The 22,733-nt window shown below is 41.5% G+C and overlaps 1 protein-coding gene across 4 annotated transcripts in view; it reads left to right on the top strand.

The window, feature by feature from the left end:
- Nucleotides 1-22,733, top strand: part of LOC125760547 (sterile alpha motif domain-containing protein 5) — a 127,295-nt gene that overhangs the window by 97,796 nt on the left and 6,766 nt on the right. For 3 of the 4 annotated variants that reach the window (XM_049420765.1, XM_049420767.1, XM_049420766.1), the window contains 8 exons: nt 1,211-1,428; nt 4,021-4,067; nt 4,935-5,056; nt 10,982-11,059; nt 11,927-11,983; nt 20,888-20,939; nt 21,851-22,059; nt 22,161-22,324. In XM_049420765.1, coding sequence (XP_049276722.1) covers nt 1,211-1,428; nt 4,021-4,067; nt 4,935-5,056; nt 10,982-11,059; nt 11,927-11,983; nt 20,888-20,939; nt 21,851-22,059; nt 22,161-22,324 — 947 coding nt within the window. Of the gene's footprint in view, nt 1-1,210; nt 1,429-4,020; nt 4,068-4,934; nt 5,057-10,981; nt 11,060-11,926; nt 11,984-13,818; nt 16,433-20,887; nt 20,940-21,850; nt 22,060-22,160; nt 22,325-22,733 lie in introns of those variants that run through there. The other variant, XM_049420768.1, reaches the window with a different exon arrangement.

Raw genomic sequence — 22,733 nt, 5'->3', positions numbered from 1 at the left:
TCAAATATTTTCTTCAGGCATAGTTAAAGCAATTAATGGACAATTTTCAGAATTGCCGTATAAAACATTCTTCTCATCAAGAGTTCCTGCTGATTCATTAACGTTACACCGAACACTTTCCATAATAATCTGCCCGATCTTTGGCCCACCGGTTTACAAAACGGTTAATTGACCGCTGGCCTTAGTTAGGTGTGGCCCTGCTTGTAACTGTCAGCCGGTACCGACGTGAAAATGTGCAACCTGTCGTAAATTGCATTCTAATTGCCCTGTTTGCCACCCAAATCGAATTCACCTGATGAGTTGTTGGTTTTTCGATGGGTTTTTTGTCTGCCGTTTGTTTTACTTAATCTTTTGCAGCCGTTTTTGGGTAGAAAATGCATTGCGTAAATTCACATCAAAATGGTTTCGTAAGTGGTTGTGAAGATGCCATTGGGATTTATTTTCTTTTGCTCCTTTTTCTGCCCTGTGACTGTGTGGGGTCTCAGTTCAGTTTTCAGTACAAGGTGTGTAGGGAACAAGCTTTGAGCTTCTGAGCGGGAAGAAGCGTAGAATGCAAACGCATCCTCACTGAACCAGTTGGTCACATCGAACGCCAGCTGCGTCCCGGTATGTTTCAGAGCTTTTGCCGATCGTAATGACAGGGTGAATTGTTGCCAAACAAACCAACAAGCAATCCAAAGCGTTCCATCCGCTTCAGCGGAACTGATGAGAAAAAAAAAATGCTCGCTTAAGACTCCAGCGACAGACAAAAGGAAGATGTTTTGCGTGCTAAAAAGATTACCCTGTGCCCCAAAAAGGATCCGGTGGTAAGACATGGCAGGGAGTGACACTTGCTTGACCAATCGCTCCTTTTGTGCTTGGTTGTTTGGTTAGAACGCAGCAGAACAAATCGTGAAAAAACAATCAAAAGCGACAGCTTTAATTGTTATAATTAAATTGCACAACTCTCTCCCCTTCTCTCTACGATGCGCCCTTGTGGATTATCCTTTCGCAAGAAAGGGACGCTTTTTTAGGGGCTTGATTCGCCCGACGTTGTTATTGCTTGAAGAATGTTTATATCTGCCTTTTTCTTTTTACTAATGGAATCGTTTCTCAAAAAGAAATAGAAAGAGAGAGAGAGAGAGAGAGAGAGAGAGAGAGAGAGAGAGAGAGACAAGGGTTTTGTTTATCCTACGATATTCATTTGTTTTGTTTGCATCGTTCATTTTAGCCCTCCAGCTGTTTGTCCGATAAGGAGGAGGACGAAATTTATGGATTCGGGTACGGTGTGTTCGCTCCCAGGGTGGCCAGAACGACCCTTCAGTCACAGCAAGCGCAACAAGGGCAGCAACAGCCACAACAACAGCAGCAACAACAGCAACAACCCCAGCCACAACAATCACAAACCTCCGCCAATGTACCTGCCAACAGTGCTGCTGTTCAGCAAAGGTAAGTCCTTGTGGAGCTAAATTCTTTGGGGCAGTTAGGAAATAGTTTAATTATTTCCATTTTGTTTATTCAAGTAGTTAATGTTGATATCTTTTAATTGCCATATTTGGATTTGTTTTGCCTGGTAAAAATGTGTTATAGAGTTCTAGAGATTCTTAACATATGTTAGGAGGGATATAATCGAAGTTTCTTGAGAACAGGCCTTCAAAACTTGTATTTCTTTCGCAACGTTTTCACATTGAAGAATACATAAATAATTGAAAAAAATATTTCTGCTTCGATTTTACACGTTAATTTGGGAATAAAAATATACTGAAGAGAGCAGCTTCAAAGTTTGAAATTCCATTTTTGTCTACGTATGTTTGTTTATTTGATAGAAATTGTTTTAAAATAAAAAGCTTTCAATACGTATTTGAAGAATATTTGATAGAATTTCAAGTTAATTTTTTTACAGATTTTTGAAAAAAAATTGAACGACCGGCATTGTTATTTGTAGGTGATCATTTTCAAAACCTGATCTACGAGAAATTCTTTCTATTAATCTTTTTTAAGAAAGTCACATTAGACAACAGTTTTTAACGTATATTTTATTCGTGTATAATATTACCAATCATAGAAAAGGGAACCACCAATCAGGCAGAAAAGTCGATTAAAACATCACAGCCATTCGATAATGGGCAGCGTATTGATTTAAATAGGCATCGTTCACGCCTGACAAGTTTTCAATCAATTGACTCTTAAGTGGCAACAGTTTGATCCGGGCATACCGTTTCGTGCCGTCTCATCTGCTCACCTCACCATGGCTCGGCACCATTTATGCATTTGCTTGTCCGATAGCTGGCATTCGATTAATAGTGGAGAAAAAAGAAAAGTAAAAAAAAACTACAAAAGGCCAAATAGTGCGTAGAATCACACTCTTGGTGCGCTGTCATCAAACACACACGAAAAGGGCACCAACAGAATACTTCCCCGAAAAGGTCCCACCCCATGGGGAATGGGGTAACCGTATCGATTATATTGTAATAAATTATTCATATTTCGTATTATTATAGATGCATGTTTTATCGCAAATGCTATGATTGTTTATTGCCGCCCCTGTTTTTTGGGGGGACGTTTGGTGCACGGTAGGCTCTGTGTGAAAGGGATGGAACCCACCCCGGGAATGCAAGCATTGCAAATGGATATGCACGTAATGGCCGCGCCCGGTTGTATGGACCATTCCTTCCCCCTCCGGCTACGTTTCATGATCCGGTAGCGCTTATTTTATTTCCGTTCCATATTCAATAGCCAAGGCGGCGGCCATACCTGATCGGCATTCGTTGCGTTCGTTTAATGCTGTGTGAGCAAACGATAAAACAACGAAACGAAATGGCACCGATACGAACGAACTCGCGGCACGGCGGTCCGCCAGGTGCCGTGGTTTTCCCCGTTTGATTCGGCATTCTTCTGTGTGTTTTTGTTGCTACTGTTTCGCGTATCCTTTGCAATCAATTGCATTTTCATGGCTTTGCCAATCGGGATCGCTGAATGGGCTTTAGCTTTCTGTTTTTCCGAACGGGTACATTTTTTTCTTTTTAACCTGCAATTGGGATTTGCCAGTCGAGAGGGTAGGAGGGCGGCATGTTTTACGCCAGGAAAGGAGGGATGAAATGCTGAAATGGAAATTCGAAGCCATCTTTTCATTAGCAAATGGCGGAAAACAGAATGCCCGAATGAGTATGATCGTTTATTTAAGGTGTCACCATTGGTTTGCATACAGCCATCGTGGGGGGTGAGGAGGGGAGTTTTTGGGCTGGTTGGAAAATGTTTTTCCTCGCGCATCTTGCACCCACCCGCGTGCACCCATTAGCGAACGAGCGTGTTTTGTGCACGTGAGTGAGCTCTTTTTTTGTGCAGTTCAATTATGCATGCACAGGGAAAAAGGAATTGTATGCACCGAATGGTTCTCGTGCAAAGTGTTGCAGGTGTCGACAGTTCTAATCGGAAAACGTTGGAACAGTACGTTTGGGGATTCGGAAAATTTGGTGAATTATGGTTTGATTCGGGACCAAAACGGTAACGTTCTGTAGGTTGGAAAGCTGCCGTAATATTTAAAATATTTTATCACAAATAATAGACTAGGTATATATTTTTGTGAAAGCTTTTTGTTTATTCAAAACTTTGGACAGGAAATTATTATTAAATTTTAAGTAATAGCTAATGGGGAAAATGGGAATTTCGTTCCCTGTAGCTGTAGAAGATATTCGGATCTAAGCAATTACATTCAAAATGATGAATGTTTATAGTTAATTTAATGCAAATTTAATTTACTATATGTTTACCTATAATTATAAGCTTTCGTTAACTGTAAATAAATTCCATGATTTGATCATCAATCAGCATCATCATATACCCTCTTCACAATCCACCTTTAGCACTGTCACGCATGACATAAAGTAGCATCCACTTATAGCATCTTGCTATAATTGCTTCGCCATACTTAAGAATTAAAACATGCTTCGTCACCATTCGCCAACTGTCCAACAGGCCACTTACAACGTGATCGTTCGATATGCGAATACTGATCGTACTATTTCTTCCTTTTACTTTCAGCTGCCTCAGCCCACGCTCAGCGTACTTTTACGAATTTCCACCAACGGGTAAGTGTCGAATGCTTGAGCCTAAGGTAGCCCTTTTTTCCCGTCAATCAACGTTCGCATCATCACCTCACAATTTCGTTTTCAAAAGTGCTGATGCGGCTGCTCCCAGTCCGAAAATGTGACTCAAGCACCTGCGTCCCGTTTTTTTCTCGATGGCTATCTACCGTGTGTTGTATCTCTGAACCGGGTCCATTCACTTTAGCCACTTTATTCCCCATTACGTACGCGCTGCTGGCAGAAGCGTTTTTCGGTTGTCTAATTTAACGCCAAATAAATCATCGCTTCCGCGGCACACAACAAAACGCCATTATAATTGAGATAAATTATCCAAAACTCGTCGTCGTCCACCTCGTTTCATCCGCCGAGGTTTGCGCCGGTTTGCACTTTCTCCCTTCGCTTCATTCATCTGATTTCGCTGTTTGAATATTTACGCGAACGCGTGTGACCCCTGATCAAGGGGCGCGAAGGTGGCCATCGAACGACGAGCCGGGTGTGCAGGAGTTTTGGAGTCGTTTGTGAATGTTTATTGGATAGCCACCCGGTCGCAAGTGGCTCGTAATCATCGGATTATGACCATTTTGCACACGGCGTCGGAACAGCGCTAGACGGTTTTGACATCGGCGAATCAGCGATGGCAATTTGTTGTTTGCCTTTATTATTGATTTTATCTGCGCCATTTATGATTGCAAGCGGAACATAATGATCTGAAAAATGTCGTCCAATAAGTCACAACACTAAAAAGGACTTTTGTTCATCGTTTCTTGTTAGCTTGTTTTAAGCAAACGAAAGCTCACTATTACTGTTTACAATAATTTTTCTCTTTATATTTCTTCCACCACAAACACAAACACATCACTACGACATCAGACGGTCGAGAAACCAGCAAAAAGCGGACGACCCTGGCGAGGCTCTTGAGAGGACTAAAGACTGTAAATAGGCGTGATAGATCGAATCAAAACACCACCGGCGGCACTGCAACGCAGTCAAGGGTAAGTCGCAGTCGCAGTGAAAACGAAATGAACAAAGTTTCCATTTTAAAATTGCTACAAACACTCTACTCACTTACGTTTATGTACATATCGCAGCAAATGTTAAAGATCTTTCAATCAACGGTACGATGTTATCGATTTTTATTTGTCTTACTTATCAGCGTGCAAGGTTGTCATGTTTTTCCCGTTCCCCTTTATTTATTTATATATTTTTTATACTAACCAAAGGTTGAAGGTTGTGTCGCTTTGCGGATGTCAACATCTCGGCAGTGCGTTTACGCACCATATTCACCCCATCATTATATGTACTTGAGCAAAATAAAAAAAACCGAGACACCAACGGTGAAGTAAAACAGGACGCTACATCTGTATACCATGCATTAGTAATAATTGCTATCTATTCATCTTGAAGCTTCCAGCCTCTTAAACGGATGCAGGCGAAAAGAAATGTGACCGGTCGTCACTCGGTTGGCAGGAAAATGACTGAATTCTTGTCAATGATATCCTTGAGACGTGAACGGTACCACACGAATACACAAAATCTACCCAACCCGACCACTTCCGGGTGTATGTGTGTGTGTATGTGATACGTGCGGTGCAAGGATGCATGGAACCGTGTACGAGTGCATCCACTGTATGCCGCGGGGGAAGCGACCTAAAGCGACCGACCATAAGTTGTCGATGGAACGGTGCGTATCGACACTGGCGACCGACTTGTTGGCGGAGGGTGGCTGCCAGGGGATCCACTTGAGCGTGTCGCCTTCGTGTCTGGCTTGTGCTGAGTAAGCACTCAGCCAAGTGCCCGCCTTAAGTGTGCATCTTTCGAGTGGTTGTTGTGTTGGTTTTCATCGTTGCCTTCTGGCCGGTTGATCGTCCCATCGTTAGTTGGCTCTTTGTTACGACCAGACAGAATGCAACAACTTCAGCACGTATCATGTCACATTAGGGGCAGCATTCTTTCGCGTTTTCGGCCAGAGTATGGGAACCTTCTTTTATGTGCTTATAGACCCATAGTCACACACACACAGACGCGTGAGCTCAGAATATGCGAAGGTGATGCACTGATGCAGTTTTAATTGCTCTTTGTTTGTGCGTGCATCGGTGCAGTATGGTTTATCTCGGTTTTTGGGGTTGAGTTATTTTACCTACACTTTTAGTTTCAACGTTGGGTTTTTTGCTGTTGTTGTTGCAGCATCGGCTCAGCTGAGCGGAAATATCAGTCTCAAGTTACAGGACATTTCCGAACGAAAGTGAAAGGGGAATGCATTTTTTTTTCGATTTTCGTGAGAGTTTCGTGTCCATAACCTTAAACTTGAAGCACAGAAAAATAGGGGTGAAAGTTAGAATAACGTAGGGTAGATGAATAACGGAGTACAATGGGTAAGATTAGCGGTCGAATTAGTGGGAAAATGTATGCCGGGATGTGAACTCCTTCCTTGAGCTTCTTTGGAATTGTAGCTTTTTGTTTTTTGAGGGGAGATGTATACGCAAGATAAGATATTTCTAAAAAGGTTTGAAACAAAAACTAATTAATTTGTTGAATAAAGTGTGTTTTTTTTTGGAAAATATACATTTTTGAGAGTATTTTAAAAATAAAAACTGTTCTACTTTAAACTATTGGGAATCTGCAAATTATTAAATAAGTTTAAAAAAAGAGTTTTTTAACTATCTCTGGTACACAATGACAAACGTTTCAAATTTAAAATGCGATTTTTGACAGATTTGCTCCAGTACTTTACTCAGAAAAATCCATTTTGAGTTTAAAAAAAACTTTTGATAAGGTTGTGAGTACTAAAAAGAATACACTGAAAGCAAATTTTAAACGCGATTGATTAAGTTTAAGAATTCATGGATGTTTTTTTTCTTATAAATCTTTCATTAAAATTTTAAAGTCATCGCCGATGGAAGAGCTTTGAAGTTGTTCAAATATTTGTTCGAAATTCTAGATAATTCGAAAATGACTGCTAAAAATCCAGTTGTTCGTATGTTTGGTCAAAACACGGTTACGTTACAATACATTAATCAAACTTACTCCATTTTTTCTTAAGTAGTATAGAAAAATAATTTTTTAAACATTTTTAATTCCTGACGCTAGAAACTTGCTGGCAGTGGGCGACGAGCGTTCCAATTTACTATTAGTCAATCTTTAAATGTAGTCGGAATAATCTGTGGATAATGTTTAAAAAAAAACGTTTTTGAATATTTAGCATATGCATTTGCTCTTGAAAATGAATTTACTATTTAGCTGTAAGTACGTTGTTGGCCGCTATATTGATTTAAAAATTTACCTACAATTAAACTACAATAAAATGCAATACTTTATTATCATTCTTTTATCCTAAAGCTATCTTTGCCTAATGTTATGAGAGATTAAAAATATGTTTTTCATTACGTAAAAGTATTAGTTTTTGCAGTTTCATACCATTTCTTTCGTAACAAGGGCTGACTATGCGTATTAAAAAATAAGTCTAGTAAGCCATAAATGGCCAACTTAAGAGGTCATTAAACCAAAAACAAAGAGAAAGGGAGTTTTTACACAAGTATTTGCTTTCAATACGAATAAAACAATTGAAATCCTTTTCTATTTGGTAAAAAGATAAACAACTTGCTGTGATGCGGCATAACAACAAAATCCAACGATGCGGGCATAACTGGTCGTAGTGTTTTTGTTTTTCATTCTTATCACTGCAAAAGAAAAGCATCTTGTGAAATTAAAAACAAAACTCCTTCACTCTAGCCCCAAAAAAAAACAAGCGTGCATGAAATGAAAAATTCAATCTAATTAAGATCTTCATCGCGCTTCGCTCGTTCATCATATCAGTGCGCTATCTTACAGCCTATCCTTGCTGCTGGGTACACAGAGGCACCCGATGCTGCGGCATTGTGTAAAGCGCCCGTGGTTTTATGTCGAAAATCAACATTCCGTTCCATATTTATGTGGCCTGGTTATGAGATTGTGGTGGTGAATAAAAATCTCAAAATTATGCCTCCCCTGTTGCTGGGCGAGAGATAACACACCCGACCAGAAAAGTCAAGTTGAACTCACCTTCCCAGGCATGGCATCATTCGCGGTTCACGTTTGAAGCGTGTTTTGTTCAACATTTTTGGAGACGTTTTTTTGGTGTGTGCATTTTTCGTGGAAGAATGAGAATGCGCACAAACACACATACGCGTGGCTACGATAGTAATCATAATTATGAGTCCTTTCTTGAACCGGGGAGAGGGAGGGAGGTTAGAGGATGATGCCTTTCCCGTACCGTCGTGGTGTCGTTTGAGGTTTTTACTTCTATCGTTAACCCTTCTGCATTGTGATTCTTCGCTTTGGTAGACGACACCGTTCGGTTGGTGGATATTATGGCGCGCTTTCACCTTTTTCCACCGTTTCGAGCAAGCTGAGTCGTGCGCTACATATTATATGCGGGTTCACTGTGTGCGTTGTGCCCATCAGGTTACAACATCAACCGTAATATATTTTAGTGTTTTGTGAACTTCGTCACCGCTGCGTCCTTTTGCCAGTGGTTTATGGGAAGCGACCGGGGTTGATTGTGTGTGTGTGTGGGTGAGTTTTTTTTCTTCTTCGTTGTTTGGTAAAACTGTTGACGAAAGAGCTACGAAAGCTAGGGGCCAAGACAAAGCAACAGTCGGTACGGGGCAAAGAACCGTCTCCGTCTGGCTTAATGATACACGTGGGAGCAGTTAAAAGGAGCGGGTAGTGCTGATAAGATTCCCACAGCTGCTGGCTGACCTGATGCTAGCAAAAGGAAACAAGCTTTTCCAGCACGAAGCAGTAGTAGTCGTTTAAGTGTGTTTTTAATTATTTAGCACTATGAAAATATACAACGTAGTGGATGCGAATCATTTCGTGCCTGAGAGTCATGATTTATTAAAACATTTCATTTCATATAAATCGGAACGTCTGAGGAGTTTTGTAGCGTGTTGAAATAGAAGCTCGGTTAATGAGAACAATTCTTCGTAGTTTTTATGAATTTAATTTATTTTGCTTTTATAGAAAGCATTAAGTAATCTCACATGTTGATCTTTTATGTGAAATGTTAGTACAAAACCGCTTCCATAAGGATAACTAATATTTCTCTGATTTTGGGTGGGAGAAGAATAATATCTTACCATTGTTCGCAATGGCGCTTTTCCAGACGGGACAGCAATCACTAACACGGACCTAAGACCATTGTTCGGTTATCCTTCTCGATGATGAATGCATGGTGACAGATGACGGATGAACGCGGTACATCTCTATCGTCGACTGACGACATGATGCGTACCCGCCGAATGGAGGCGCTTGGTGGTTAATTGTACCGAGAAAGCCGGTTAGAAATGAAGCAAAAACCAAGACACCTAAACCCTTACCCACTCGTTTACAGTCACTCATCCAGTTTGGTCACAATCTCCCGACTGTCCATTGGTATGTCTAGTCATCGGACTGTGCAAAAAAAAAAGAAAGCCGGTTGACTTACGATTACCGGGCACACCCGGTGGCGGTTGGATTTTGTTGATTACTCTCAAGTGTTTCTTCACCTGCTCTTCTTCGATGTGATACCAGACGGATCAAAGACGACATACAAAATTACCAGACCGGACCAGACGGACGGAACGTTGCCTGTCGGTGAGGTTTTTCGTTGGTTGTGTGCTTGCCGTCGTCGCCATTTTTCGTAGCAAAATGTTGATGAAAAGCATTTTGAATGAATGGCGAAAGGCCGAACAATGACACTACGGCATCGGTGGTAAGGCTTAGCACATTTTTAATGGCTGGTGGAAGTTTTAGGAAGAGAATTGTCTGCACTGATGCACAATATTCCAATGGGTGTGAAGATAACTTAAAGCGGTTCATTCGTACTTCAAGTGCGATGGAGACGCCTGGTACTTTTTGTTGGTGGTGTAAACAAGGTGTGAAAATTTCGGTTTTTGTGATAATAACAAAATAAAAAATATGTTAAAAAGTTCTTTAAAATAGTTTATATTCCTACACAATAAATATAAAAAATTTCATCAGCAAGAAAAATTATGTTTAAACACTAAAAAAACGAATACTGTTTTTTCTTCATTTGTTTGGTTTTGTTTTTACTCAGGCAAATGGGCAAAACTACTTAATTTCGCAACTGTTTGGCCACTTTCCGTTTGAGTCCCCGAGCGGAAATGCACGTAAAGTGTTAAAACCTGACAAAACAACAAATCGCGTGCACGCCCCAGCATTCAGTTTGGTCAAAGAGGGTGTGCTATAAAGTTATCGTTGGCGGAAAATTAAAAGTGATTCCACACGGTAGCAAGCACACGAACCATTCGTGGTGCAACACGATTCATCAACGCTGCAAACAAAAAAAAACGAATAAATGGCAAGAAAAATGACACGAAAATAAAGACCTGATTTTCGGTGGAAAACAAATAGCTTTCCACGCAGAAAGTGCAACTCAAGAATGGACGAAGAAAAGCTTCCTCCTGTACGAATGCAAAGACGTGGCAAAAAGAAATCATTTCACAAAGCTGAACGTTGCAGAAGAATTAAAAAATACGTTTAATTTATTATGCAAATTGTTCAACTTCTTCCGTGCCTGCATGCGGAAAAACGAGACTTGTGTTTAGTGTTGTTCCGTACTTGGGTTTGGACATTCGAGAGTGTTTTTTTTTTCGAAATCGAAAGATCGAGTTTCCATTTTTGGACGGTGTGAATCGTGCTTGTTGCTGTGTGCGCGCTATTGTGACTGCGGTTTGGTGCTGCTTTGCGTCATGGCGCACTTCCGGCCAGGGCTGTTTGAAAAATGACCAAATAAAGAAGTTTTCTCACTCTCTCTCTCCCTTATATTTCGCTTGTGGTGTGCAGTAGTGGATTTTAGGTGTTCTTCCATTATTTCTACTTAGGGACACTGTTTTTTTTCCCCCACACGCTGATTGCATTCTTGTTTTCTTCCACAGTCACATAACGAAAGACTGAGACACTTCCAAATGAATGGCGGTGGACCGCAGCCAAGTTTCGAAGAAACCATACAGAGGGTAAGTATTGGGCGGTGGTGACTTTTCCGTTTAATTTCCATTCGACAGCGACCGCGTTATTAAGCTTTCGGCTCTTGTTCCTCCTGTACGCGCTAGACCTCTGTTTCCTTTTTTTTGTTGTTTTCATTTTGAAGTGGGTGAAAGTAGTGAAAAATGTTCCAAAATTGCTTGAGTTTTTTCATTATTGCTCCGCGTTTGGGTTGCACACCTTGGCCGATTCGGTTCCACCTTTGCGGCACCGGCTACGCTGCTCGTTTGCGTTCAACACGTTTAATTATTTTTCAAGCTTGTTACCTCGTTTCGCAAAAATTAAAACTCACCGCTTTTGGGACGAGTTTTGGGTGCAACAGAGGTAGGAGCGCACAGCTGAACAAATCGTCCTGGACATGACGAAACGCAAAACTCCCCAAAAACCCAGCACTAGCAAGCATCGTATGAAAAAACGTGCAACGAAATGAGAAATGGAATTAAAAAAAGAAACAAAACTACTCCACCTTCTAGCAAAGGGAAAAAAGTGACATTGCGCCACTTTGCCATTTTGACGGAACTTGCAGTGCAGTCGGAGAGGGCACTTTAAACTTTTCGCCAGCTCATTTGTTTTCACGGCATTTATCGTAAAAACTGGGTTGTTTCGTTAGTTTTTTTTTTCATTACTTTCTTGTTACCGTTTTTTCTCTCTATGCTAGTGTGTGCGCGTGTGTTTCACAGTTCCATTTCACTCGCGCTCGCCCACCAGTTCCGTTTAGTGTTCTAATTTTGTTTGTTTGTTTCTTTTCTTTCCCTCACTGGGATGGGCCACCATTTTGTGGTTCCATCTTGTTTTTTTTCTCTCTCTCTCTCTTTCTGTTTCCCACGCCCTGCGTACAGCTAAAAATACAGGAAGCACTTCGGAAGAAGGAAAAATTTCAACGCGAACACGAAGAGGTAAGTCCGTTTGCTAGCGCATGCTACTACTTCCACTTACTACTGCTGCTAGTATTCCTTTCTTGGTTCCCTGTTTCTGGTTGGTTTGGTATTTTTTGCTTTTTAGTTATTTGTAAGTTTCGCTCCTTAGCTGCCTACACTGCCGTTGTTCCCACGCTATACCAACTGCACTGGCGAACGCAGCAAAGTTATTAATTTTAAGTTTTACCCGTTTTCGTACATTTATTGTCGACCTGCTTAATACCCGTCCCGGTTTTGTTGGGTTTGTTTTTTTTCTGGACGCTTCAAACCATGCATCATCTGGGTGGCTTTTGTGTTCTTTTGTTGTTGCGTCTTAATGATTGGCATTTTGAAGTTGAGCAGACTATAAAATAGTTGTGCTTTGCACTCGTTTTGTGATAAATTTTGTAACAATGTAAAGATTACATCGTTCGATCTGCTGATAATAATGTGTTTTGGCTTTCAGATAAGCATGAAGTGTGAATGATAAAATGCTTCACAAATTTCGAAACCGGTTTTGTAGCAGTTTTAATTATTTTATAAAATTTAATTTTATATTTTTAAATTATGACAAAGCTATCTGTGCAATATTCAGTGAAGCAGATCGGTTTATTATTAATAAATGAAGGATAAAAAAAGATTTTTTAATATATAACATAATATATTTTCATAGTATTATGATACTTCTTCTTGGCTTTGACGACCTTACAAGTCACGCCGGCCATTTCTGGCTTACTAGACTTATTTTACCACGTAGCCGAGTAGTCAGTCCTTGCTACGGAGGGACGGTCCGGATGGGATTTGATCCCCGGTCCTGCCGTATGGACCGGCGCCGTTTATCACATGCACCACCGGGCCGCCCCGGTAGTATATGATACATTCCTTGCATAATTGGTTTGCAATTTGATGTGTGCAGAATTTTTCTTTGTTAAAGATTTTTGTATAAGTTTACAAACATTTGTATCTAAAAATTCGATCAATATAAGACCATATCATACATGATCTTATATAAATTAATTTGTCAAACAATTTCATATTTCTTCTTGTTGTATCATTTTAGAGAAAACGCATTTTTTTTATTTTTATAGTAAAGATTTAAAAATATAAATTTTGGTTAGGTATCAGATTTTATATCTTGAGTATAATGTAGATGCCAAAAAAGCCATAAATCCTTTCATATCAATTCGATTGATATTTCTTTACTCATCCCAAAAGCGTCCTCAATAAAGGCAACATTTTAAAAGCAGATTTATTTGTAGACGTTTAGTTTGAAAATTAGGATCTTTTCATTCTATGAGAAGCCATAATCTTAATACTAAACAAATGTTAACTGAGAATGAAGGTGCAATTTTGAAATATTTTATAGCATCGTTTCAAATATAGGAAAAGCGTTTTAGTTATTGAAACATTCATCTCAAAGCTGAATCAAAAATGTCGAAATGCTGCCTTATGTAAACGGAGGCATGTAGTAAGCGAAAACGTATCTTTTTAAATGCGGTCAGTTCGACCTCACTGAACACTAAACAGTTAACTGATAGCCAACAGCATTAACATAGCAAAATAGTTTTTTTTGTTTTATTAACTTTCTACTTTCCCATCCATTCCTTCCCTTCCGATCGTTATAATGTTTAAAATTAGCAAAAACAGAACAAACATCTATCCATGGAATGAACAAAGCATACCATCATACAACCAATGCTTCACGTTTTCTTTACCCATGTTTGTTTGTTTCTCTTCTTTCATCTACCGCTTTACGCGTACACTGTACTACTACTACTAACTCTTAACTAATCGCAAAAAAAAAAACATCGAACATGTGCCGCCGCACGCCACAGCGAAACTATTCCAACTCCAACTCGCCGTACTGGATTCGCAGCGATCAACTTTAAGCTTTCCGCCTTTTGCCACCATAAACCGACGTTTTGCGACGTCTGGAAGCGCTACTAGCAATAGCACGCATATGGCTGGGAAACCATTTCTACCGAATATACACTTATACACAGCCACAATACGAGGGTCTGATCTTTGAATGTTTGTTTTAGCAATATAGCGTTGTACCGTGAATGGTGCCCTTCGGGGGGTCGGGGCACGGGTCGGGTTAGCGAATAAGTCGAAAATGATTGGCAAATCTAAATTGCATCGGTGATAATACAGTGATTGGCATTTACCTGTAGCAAAACTATACCACCTGATACCATGCGAACACGAATGTGTGTTTTGTTGGAGAAAAACGTTTCGTTCAGGAGGATTATCCTCAAAAACCGTTTTTCCAACCGTTTAATCGTCAACCCATTTTCTAGTTGTGTATTGTCGTCGTCGTCGTCATTCGTTGTTGTTCTTTAGGAAAGGATTGTAATTTTTACCAGCTGCTTGTGGGTGTGTTTATGTGCGTGTGTGTGTACTCGAGTGATTCAAGCATAAAATAAAAGGAGTTTGTTGAGGTTTAGGATATGATTGAATCAAAATTTGAATCCACTTTACAACATGGTTTTTTGAATAAATGTGAATCCAACCAGAAGAAATAGAATAAATTGTGACCAAACATATCTTTGTGGATTCTCTGTACCATACGCAATCAAGTTACTTAAATATGCATTTAATACGTTTAAATCAAGTAAGTAAATCAGTCCACTCAGGTGTTATTAGGTGGCAAGCAAAACAGGATGTTAATGATCGTGTAGTTTAAAGAACAGTAAAAATGAGCTGCATTAAACGGATTAGTAAAAAAAAACCAACCCCGAATGCACTGCAATGTAACAAGAGCCTTTATTGCACCAAAAACTTTCCACCATTAGCACAGTGTACAACAGCCTATAAGCCAGTTCTGGACGGGACCCGCCGGCGCGTGTGTCTGTGTTTATGGCATCCCTGGTCTGGAGGTATTTTGTACACAATTTATTACCACAAAACCGTTCATTCCACTGCTCATCCTTTCCGATGTTCCGCGTGGCTCCATGGCAGTCGGGCCCACATCCGACTTTCCACCCGTTTGTTAGTGATTTTTGTTGTATTGCTTGCCCGGTGCGTGGTTCAGTAGTGTTGGAAACCCGGGTAGACCACACGTTTTGCACTTTCTCTCTCATGCATTCGATGAAAAATAATCTTCCGATTTAGTCGGCTAGTGTGTGTGTTTGTTTGGGAATACACTTTGCGTCCAAAGTCTCCTGGTGCCTTGTAACGTTAACGGTCTCCGGCATGTTGTGGCGAAATGTCCGAACTGCCCGTACCAAACCACGAACCTAGTGTAAATAGGAATGAGCAGCTTAGGGTTATCGCTAGCTAAAGGTAGTCCCTTCGTCCCTTCGGGTGGTCCTCCCCTTTTTTCCCCACCCCCCAAAAAAACTTCCTATTTTGCTTCGTAATGCGTGGACCACCGTCCTGCTTGCTGTATGTTGTGCATGTCTCCCATGTTCACTAGAAGCGTAGAATGAGGTTTTTTTTGTGTTGGTTGGTTCCCGTTTCATTCGTTTAATCCTGGTTTGCTACCGACCATTCGAACTCATCCCACGTTTGATAATGTTTTTTCCTTGAGTATGTGTAGTGTGTGCGTGTTTGTGAAACCTCTTGCAACCAACCTCTATCGCGGTTTAGCTCTCTATTTCTCTCTTTTTTCCTGCCGACACACCAGACCCACTGTGGGAGGGTGGGTAGAAGCGGATTTGATCTCATAATGAAATTTTATTAGATTCCATATTCTCTCATCGCCATCGACTCACTGGTGGCTGCTGTTCGAGCCACCGACGGTCAGGTCCTTTCCACATCGTACGCCTCCACTGTAGAACCCGCAGACTGCGGGTTCACATATGAGGCATGAGCGTGTGAGGCGCGTTGGTTTTCAATTTCGTTGAGCTGTCTAACTAAGCGCCGTATCGCCGTTGAACGCATCTCGCGCAACGGTATACGTTAGCGTCCAAAACCCGTTGGTTAAATGGGAAAGAAAACATCTCGTTTGAAAATTTTCCCCCCCGAAGTTCAATATCGTTTGCGAACGATCTTTTGGCCTCCCCCCGAGGGGGCAAAAATGCCGACGGTGCAGATGCAAAATTAAAACGTATGATAGTGAAATAGCTGGTTGGAACTGTAGTGAAACTACTTTTTAACCATTTGTTTGTGTGTGTTCTTTTGTTGCTGTTTTTGGTGCGAAATGAAGTAAACTGTAACTTTTTCTTATTGGATGGTAAATTGGGCAAAGAATGTTTTGGAGGTTATCTGTACTACGTATAAGCAGAAGCTAAAAATAATAGTACTGAAGAGAAATGCATTTACGAAAAAATGGATGTACAATACAGTGCGATTGACTTGTTATAAAATATGTTTATAACTATTTAGCATCAGGAGCTTAAAGAACTTTTGAAGAACAATATTAAGCTCAGTTAAGGAAATTTAAATAACTCCTGCTATTTGTAGTTTAATTTTATTTTTTCTCTGAATAACCATTGTATAGTAACATAGCACAATTTTTAACAAGATCAAATCAAATAACACAAAACAATTTATAACAAGTTTTTCTTTTGACAAGATTTTTGCAAATAAAAAATGAATGAAAAACGAAAATAAGCCGTTCAAAGAAAAAAAAATTAGCTTTGGGGCTCTTGGGAAATTATTTTTTTTCTCCTCGGTTCAGAAGTCGAGTTTCCAGTGAACTAACCATTTAGTATGGTTTGAAGTTGATCAATAGTTTGGAATTTCCATTTTTTTTTACTCGATTAGAACGTCCTAGCCGTATCAAGAATTATTTTGCCACGTAGCAGGATAGTCAGTCCATGCTACGGGGGGACGGTCCGGATGGGATATGAACCCGGTCCTGCCGTGTGGACGGGTGCCGTTTATTACATGCTCCACCGAGCCGCCCCTAATTTCGAAACTTCAAACAATTACTTCGAAAAACTTTTAGCGGAACGCATTTAAGTTAAGCTGATTAAAATAAAGCTGGTTTTAACCAAACAATTTTACAGCAAAAGATGAAATTTTATTCCCTTCCTAATTGTATTTAAAGACATTGTGAAGCGTATGAAATAAATCCCATTTTCACAGTTTGGGTGAATATCAAAACAATCATAAAAAACTACAAAATATTAATGTTTTTTTGGACATAGAGGTAAGAAATAGTGTTTTTTTTACTTTAGTATATTTACGTTTAATAAGGATAATCGGTTTATATAGGTTTTTGTATAAAATTTATAGAAAAAAATACTTCTCTGATCAAATTTTTCTAACAACTAATGAAATACTGCATTAAAATCATTGTAACACGTTTGATTGTATACTTGAATTTAAGGCTTCCATTAAGATTATCCCTTACTTACCATGAACAACGCACTACATGAAGATGCGATACATTCAACACAACCATCTTCCTTCAACAAAATCACAAACACATTTGAACCTTTACACTTGAATCGAATTGATTGGCCGATAATTGAAAACGCACCAACCTTTGCCGGCCGTTACCGCGTCTCACGTGATCATGACAATGCATCGTCTTACTTTTGCGCTCCATCCACATCAGTTGATCAGATGAATGCCTTGTCCGTTTGAGTGGCCAGCAAGAACAACATAAAGGGGGCGATTTGATCAGGACGCTGTCGCTAGTGCTTCCAGGCTGGCGCACCGTTTCAGACGTTCAGACGACGAAATCCCTCCACAAAAACGTGAACGAACGAAAGAAGAGCGCAATGCGCGCCCGGGAACGGGGGATGTATCGCCCGGAATGTTGCGACCCCGAACGTGTCGCAACCAAAAAGGGTGACCATGAGTCTCGCTATGTGTCGCACTGTGCAAACATAAACGTAAAACGTGCTGATAACTGCACCAAAGTCAACCGCATTAAATCACGCTAGGATTGAATTAATCTCCCGGGAGTCGTAAACCTCGGTGACTTCGGTTGCGAGACCGAGCCCGTCGGATGTCCGTGTTCTTTGGGCTTTTAGATTACGGTAGGGTAGGGCTGGTCTGTACGGCTTTCCAGAAGTCACTGTACTAAGGCGAAGCAACTAGTCGTGTAAAATCCACCTAGCATAATTTCATTTCCACCATGGTTCGGTACCATCGCCGCGGACCAAAGGAAAATGCCTTCATTAGTCGCCAGTGGGGTAAAATGGTTTTTCACCGTAGCGGCGCAGGGACCGACCGACCGTGGTCCCGAAAAATGGTCAGTCGCGTTAACCACCGTTGCAGAGCAAAACGGTCCGTTGACTAATCTGCAGTCGACGGTTCTGTTAATGTTCGGAAATTATTTATGGAAAAGTGTAAAACCCGAAAATATCTACAACGAGGTGGTAATAACAACGGTGTCTCGATGGATAAGCTGGCCGGGTCCGTACCCAGCGCCGTAGTCTTATTTATCTTCGTTACTTCGCCACCGCAATTTTGACCAAACAAATAGGGAGCTGCAGTTTTGTTTCCTTGAAAGTTTAAGGGGACACCAATGATTTACGGGCACCGAGTGGCTATTTTTCCACGGAAATGTTCAGCTGCAGTCTTTGGTGTTATAGCGTTTTGTAATATTAACCTATCGCTATGGGTTTATAAACGCAACCAAAAATCGCGTTCTCAGCAATACTTACTCTAGATCTAGAGAGCTGGTCACCTTTAGGGGATGGTGCGTTGGTGCGTTTTATGGTGCTGTTGGCTTCAATATTTAGGTTTGTGAGTTTGTTTCTTCTTTCCGATGTAAAATGGTTGAACAAACCTTCAGACTCCCAGCCTTGTATTTGTGCAAGAGATAGCCACGCTAAGGAACTGTGGGATGATAACGCACACCGAAACGTTACACCTGAGAATTCGTAATAACGACTGCGAAAGCGTCCTCGTCCTCCGCTTTACTCCAAGCCGGCCATTAAAGTTGCTCGCGGTTCGGAAAAGTTCACCAAGGGTCATTCGTTCTTCTCGGTTCCAAACCCGATTCAACCGGCAAAAAGGACCCTATTTGCCTATTTCGGTACACCCATTTTGGCAATCCCCAACGCTGGTCTGGTTGGGTGGCACAGGTGTCCCACGGGAAAAGACGGGGGCCCATCTTTCATCGCAAGGGAGGTGAGCGGTTTTTTGGAATATGAATTAGGGCATTATGGTTTGCAAATTACTTGACTTACTGTTACGGTATCCACCTCCACCCCACGAGGTTCGGCCGGGAGTTAGGCAAATTTTCAATCATGGTGTAGGAAAAGTTTTTAATATCTTCACACCGTGCAGCAGGTATAATGAAAAATTAACTATGCAAAGCGGACAAATACTTGTGCCGGGGGGGAAAACCGGGGTACCGTTGACACTGAATAGTTGCCGAAACGGGAAAAAGTTGTTTTGTTGTGCCAGAAAAAGGAGCAGGGATTTGTAGCTGTAAAGCGTTTTTTAATTTAATCATTCTTTTCGAATGCGTCAATGTGTATTAGTAGGTGTAATAATGAAGAGATATTTCGAATATGATTGAAAAAATTTAATACACATTCAATAGATAACAAAAAAAGAAGTATAAACCACGCTTCAACAAAGTAATTTTTTCATAAATCATCAAACCACTCCGGCTCATTTGCTTGATTGATATAAACAATCGCAATTTTTTTTGAAGCATTAGACTTCAAACACAAATTTAATAACTGTTACCCATCAGCGATGATAGATACGTGCGCTGATTTATCTGCGTGCCATGGTTCGATTGTGAAGCGCAACGGTGGCATGATTACAATACCAAAACCATGTCGGCCAATCAATCATGCAGGAATGTTTTGGGGTACAGTAACCACACACATGAACATGCCCAACACGTCAGGCTGTTCTGGGACAACGAAATTTCTAGCGTTGATAACATTCCATCAGCAGCGACGTTCCTACCGCCTTCAGTAATCGAGATACGAGAAGCAGTTTATTCGGTCCATGTCCCTAATCATCGCTGCCCTGTGAGCTGCTAATATTCGCTAATATGTAATCGACGCACGGGAACGGAAGGAACGAGGAGGGCGGGCGGGGAGGACCGATCTTGATTGGGTCCTAATTTATCCGTTATTACACCATGCCACGCCATCGCGCCTACAAGTTAGGCTTTCCGCACGACACCGGCAACGTTTGGTTGGTACACGGGAGACAGGCACACAAGGCGAAAGTGAAACTTGTGAAGGTTTTTTGGGGCTTTTCTCACCAAAGCGCTCATCAAGGATTTTTGGGAGGGTGGTGTTGTACACGTATGGCCAAACATGCGTGTGTGTTTGTGTGAGTTGGTGTGTGTGTGCATCGATCAAACTTCTGGTAGAAACGTAAGCTTTAGAGCATGAGAACAATCCCCTTCAAGTAGGTAGGTTTGGTTGAAGTGATTGATTAACTTGCGAATTAGTGAAATGTAATCCACGGCACGTAAATCTCACTCCCCGATACGACACAACCCCACCACACTGGAACCGAACGAAGCAGAGTGGCAGAGTGAGTTAGAATAGTTTTGCTTGCGGCATGCGTTACATATCTAGCACCCTTACGTATACTTACCCCAAATACGGTAACATACACACATAGAAACACACATTTACATCTCAGTTCCACTTGTGTTTTCACACTTAAAAGTACAAGTGGTACACTACCTTTCGAGACATGAGTATCCTCTAGCAAATCCATGTACATACAACGACACCGACACATCAGTCTCTTTTGCCTCTGGTTCATTAGCTCATCCGGGGGTGGGAAGATTGGGACTTGGGTCGTACAGAAATTGGCCCGAAATCGAAAAACCCATCCCGATGTTTTCCCATTTCCTGCTCGCATTATTCCCAACCCCAATCAGTGCTCTCTGGGTTCTTGTGTGTGTGTGTGCCTGCATTTGTATGTGTGTGTGTGTGTGTGTTTGAGCACTAGATCCATCATTGGGTGCTGCTGTGTGTGTGTTCTAAACGTCTTTTTTGCACCTGCTTTTCGTTCCAGATACTACGAGACATTCGGCAAGGTTTGCTGCAGCTGAGCAGAGACTCGAGAGGTAAGTTTTGGATTGAATAGAGACACAGTGTCAAACAGAACGGGGGAAAGGAACTTCCAACATCCCGATATGCCCGGTAGAATCGCCGACGCAGACGAATTGGCTGATTGCATCCAATCAAACCGATCACTCCTTGGAGAATCATCAAACGGTTCAATCCCTCCCTTTTGTTTTTTTTTTTGTGGTGGCAGCAGAAGCAGTAGTACCATTTTGCTAATCTTGTTATGGCCCGGAACCCGGAACTTTCTCGCCCGCCGAGTTGGAATCCCCGGGGTTGGTGGGCCGGGGAGCAACAGGGGAAGGTGGGTTAAAGTTCATTATACCGTTTTGCCGGTGCACTGAATCTAATTTCTTACCCAATGACTACGGCCAGAAGTCAGGACGGTCCGGGATTTTAGGGAGGTGTGTGCATCGTGCGCACATGGTACCATTTCTTTTCCGTTTCTGTACATGTGTGCCTTCGTGCTGCGGTTTGGTGCAATTCTTCTTGTTTCTTTCCCTTTTGGGACTCATTTGAAGCTCCGTACACGCAAGCAACATTTGACGTGGGTATTGCGAAAATGAGCTCAGTACAAAAGAAAGCAAATTGGATGTTGGGTATTTTGGGGTGACATTTGACAGAAGAAAGTTGACCGTGGGGTGACATCTTACCGGTAGCATAACGAGACGAGACCATAGCGTGTGTGTGTGTGTGGTTTCAATATTTGTGCATCATCGGATGCAATCAAGAATGGTGATATCCGGCAGCAATCATGCTGCCACTGCACGATGTGGTTGCTTTCCATATTGACAGTGCTGCACGTCATGCTCCAACTATATGCGAATGAAGCGAACAGTCGATCTGTGCGAGCAAGAATCAAGCCAAAAAAAAAGGCATTTTGACAATCGCATTTCTTTATCTAATTCGACAGACGACACGTACATGTACGACGATGCGGTAACGAATGTGATGCGAATGCCTCATCACCAAGGTCACTGGTACGATGAGCCACCGTACGAGAGCGATCCGGACGACTTCCTGATGTCCGGCATGCGACAGATCGGTGCCGCCGGATACGCGGGCGATGGTGGAGGAGGCGGTGGTGGTGATAGTGGCGGAGGACCAAGTGCTACCATACAGGTAAGTGTTGGTGTTCAAGTACAACAGCAAAAAAGAAAAATGACCGGAGGATAAGCAAATAAAATTAAACTTGTTACGCTCCTTAAAAAAAATAACTCCAGGGTGGCCGCGTCTGCTACACCACGAACGGGAGGGAAGGACAGAGTGTGATATCGTTGCGTTCCGCGGGCGACATTTCCATACCGCAGCGGGGTCCCCGGCGGGGCCTAATTGTACCCCAGCAGCCACCAAACCCTCCAACCATTATACCCCTCAAGCATGCCCGGTAAGTTTACGGAAACAGTGATGGAGTGTACAAGAAAAAAAAACCGGATGCTACCGTTGATGATGATGATGATGGTGATGGAATTTTGGGTTGCCGTAAATCGATTAAGCTCATTATCTGATTTAAAGAACGCTGTTTACATTCTCCCGGTTGAGAAGCGACTGATGGTTGGGAATGATGGGATCGGATGCGTCGGTTATACTGATGATGGCCGGTAATTATAATTTTACTCTAAATTTAATCAATCCAAACTCCAACGCCCGTCCAATTAAAACTTCGTCAGCATATCCAGTGGAGGGATCCGACCGTTTTCCTATGCTCCATTCAGTGAGTTCCCCTATCGGCAAAAAAACATATTGAACGATGAGTTGAACGGTCTTTGATTTAATTTAAATTTACTGTACCTTGA

Source organism: Anopheles funestus, chromosome 2RL, assembly GCF_943734845.2.
Source record: "Anopheles funestus chromosome 2RL, idAnoFuneDA-416_04, whole genome shotgun sequence".
NCBI classification, from domain to species: Eukaryota; Metazoa; Arthropoda; class Insecta; order Diptera; family Culicidae; genus Anopheles; species Anopheles funestus.
Note: the sequence above shows the minus strand (reverse complement) of the source record. Positions and strands in the feature narration are given on the sequence as shown.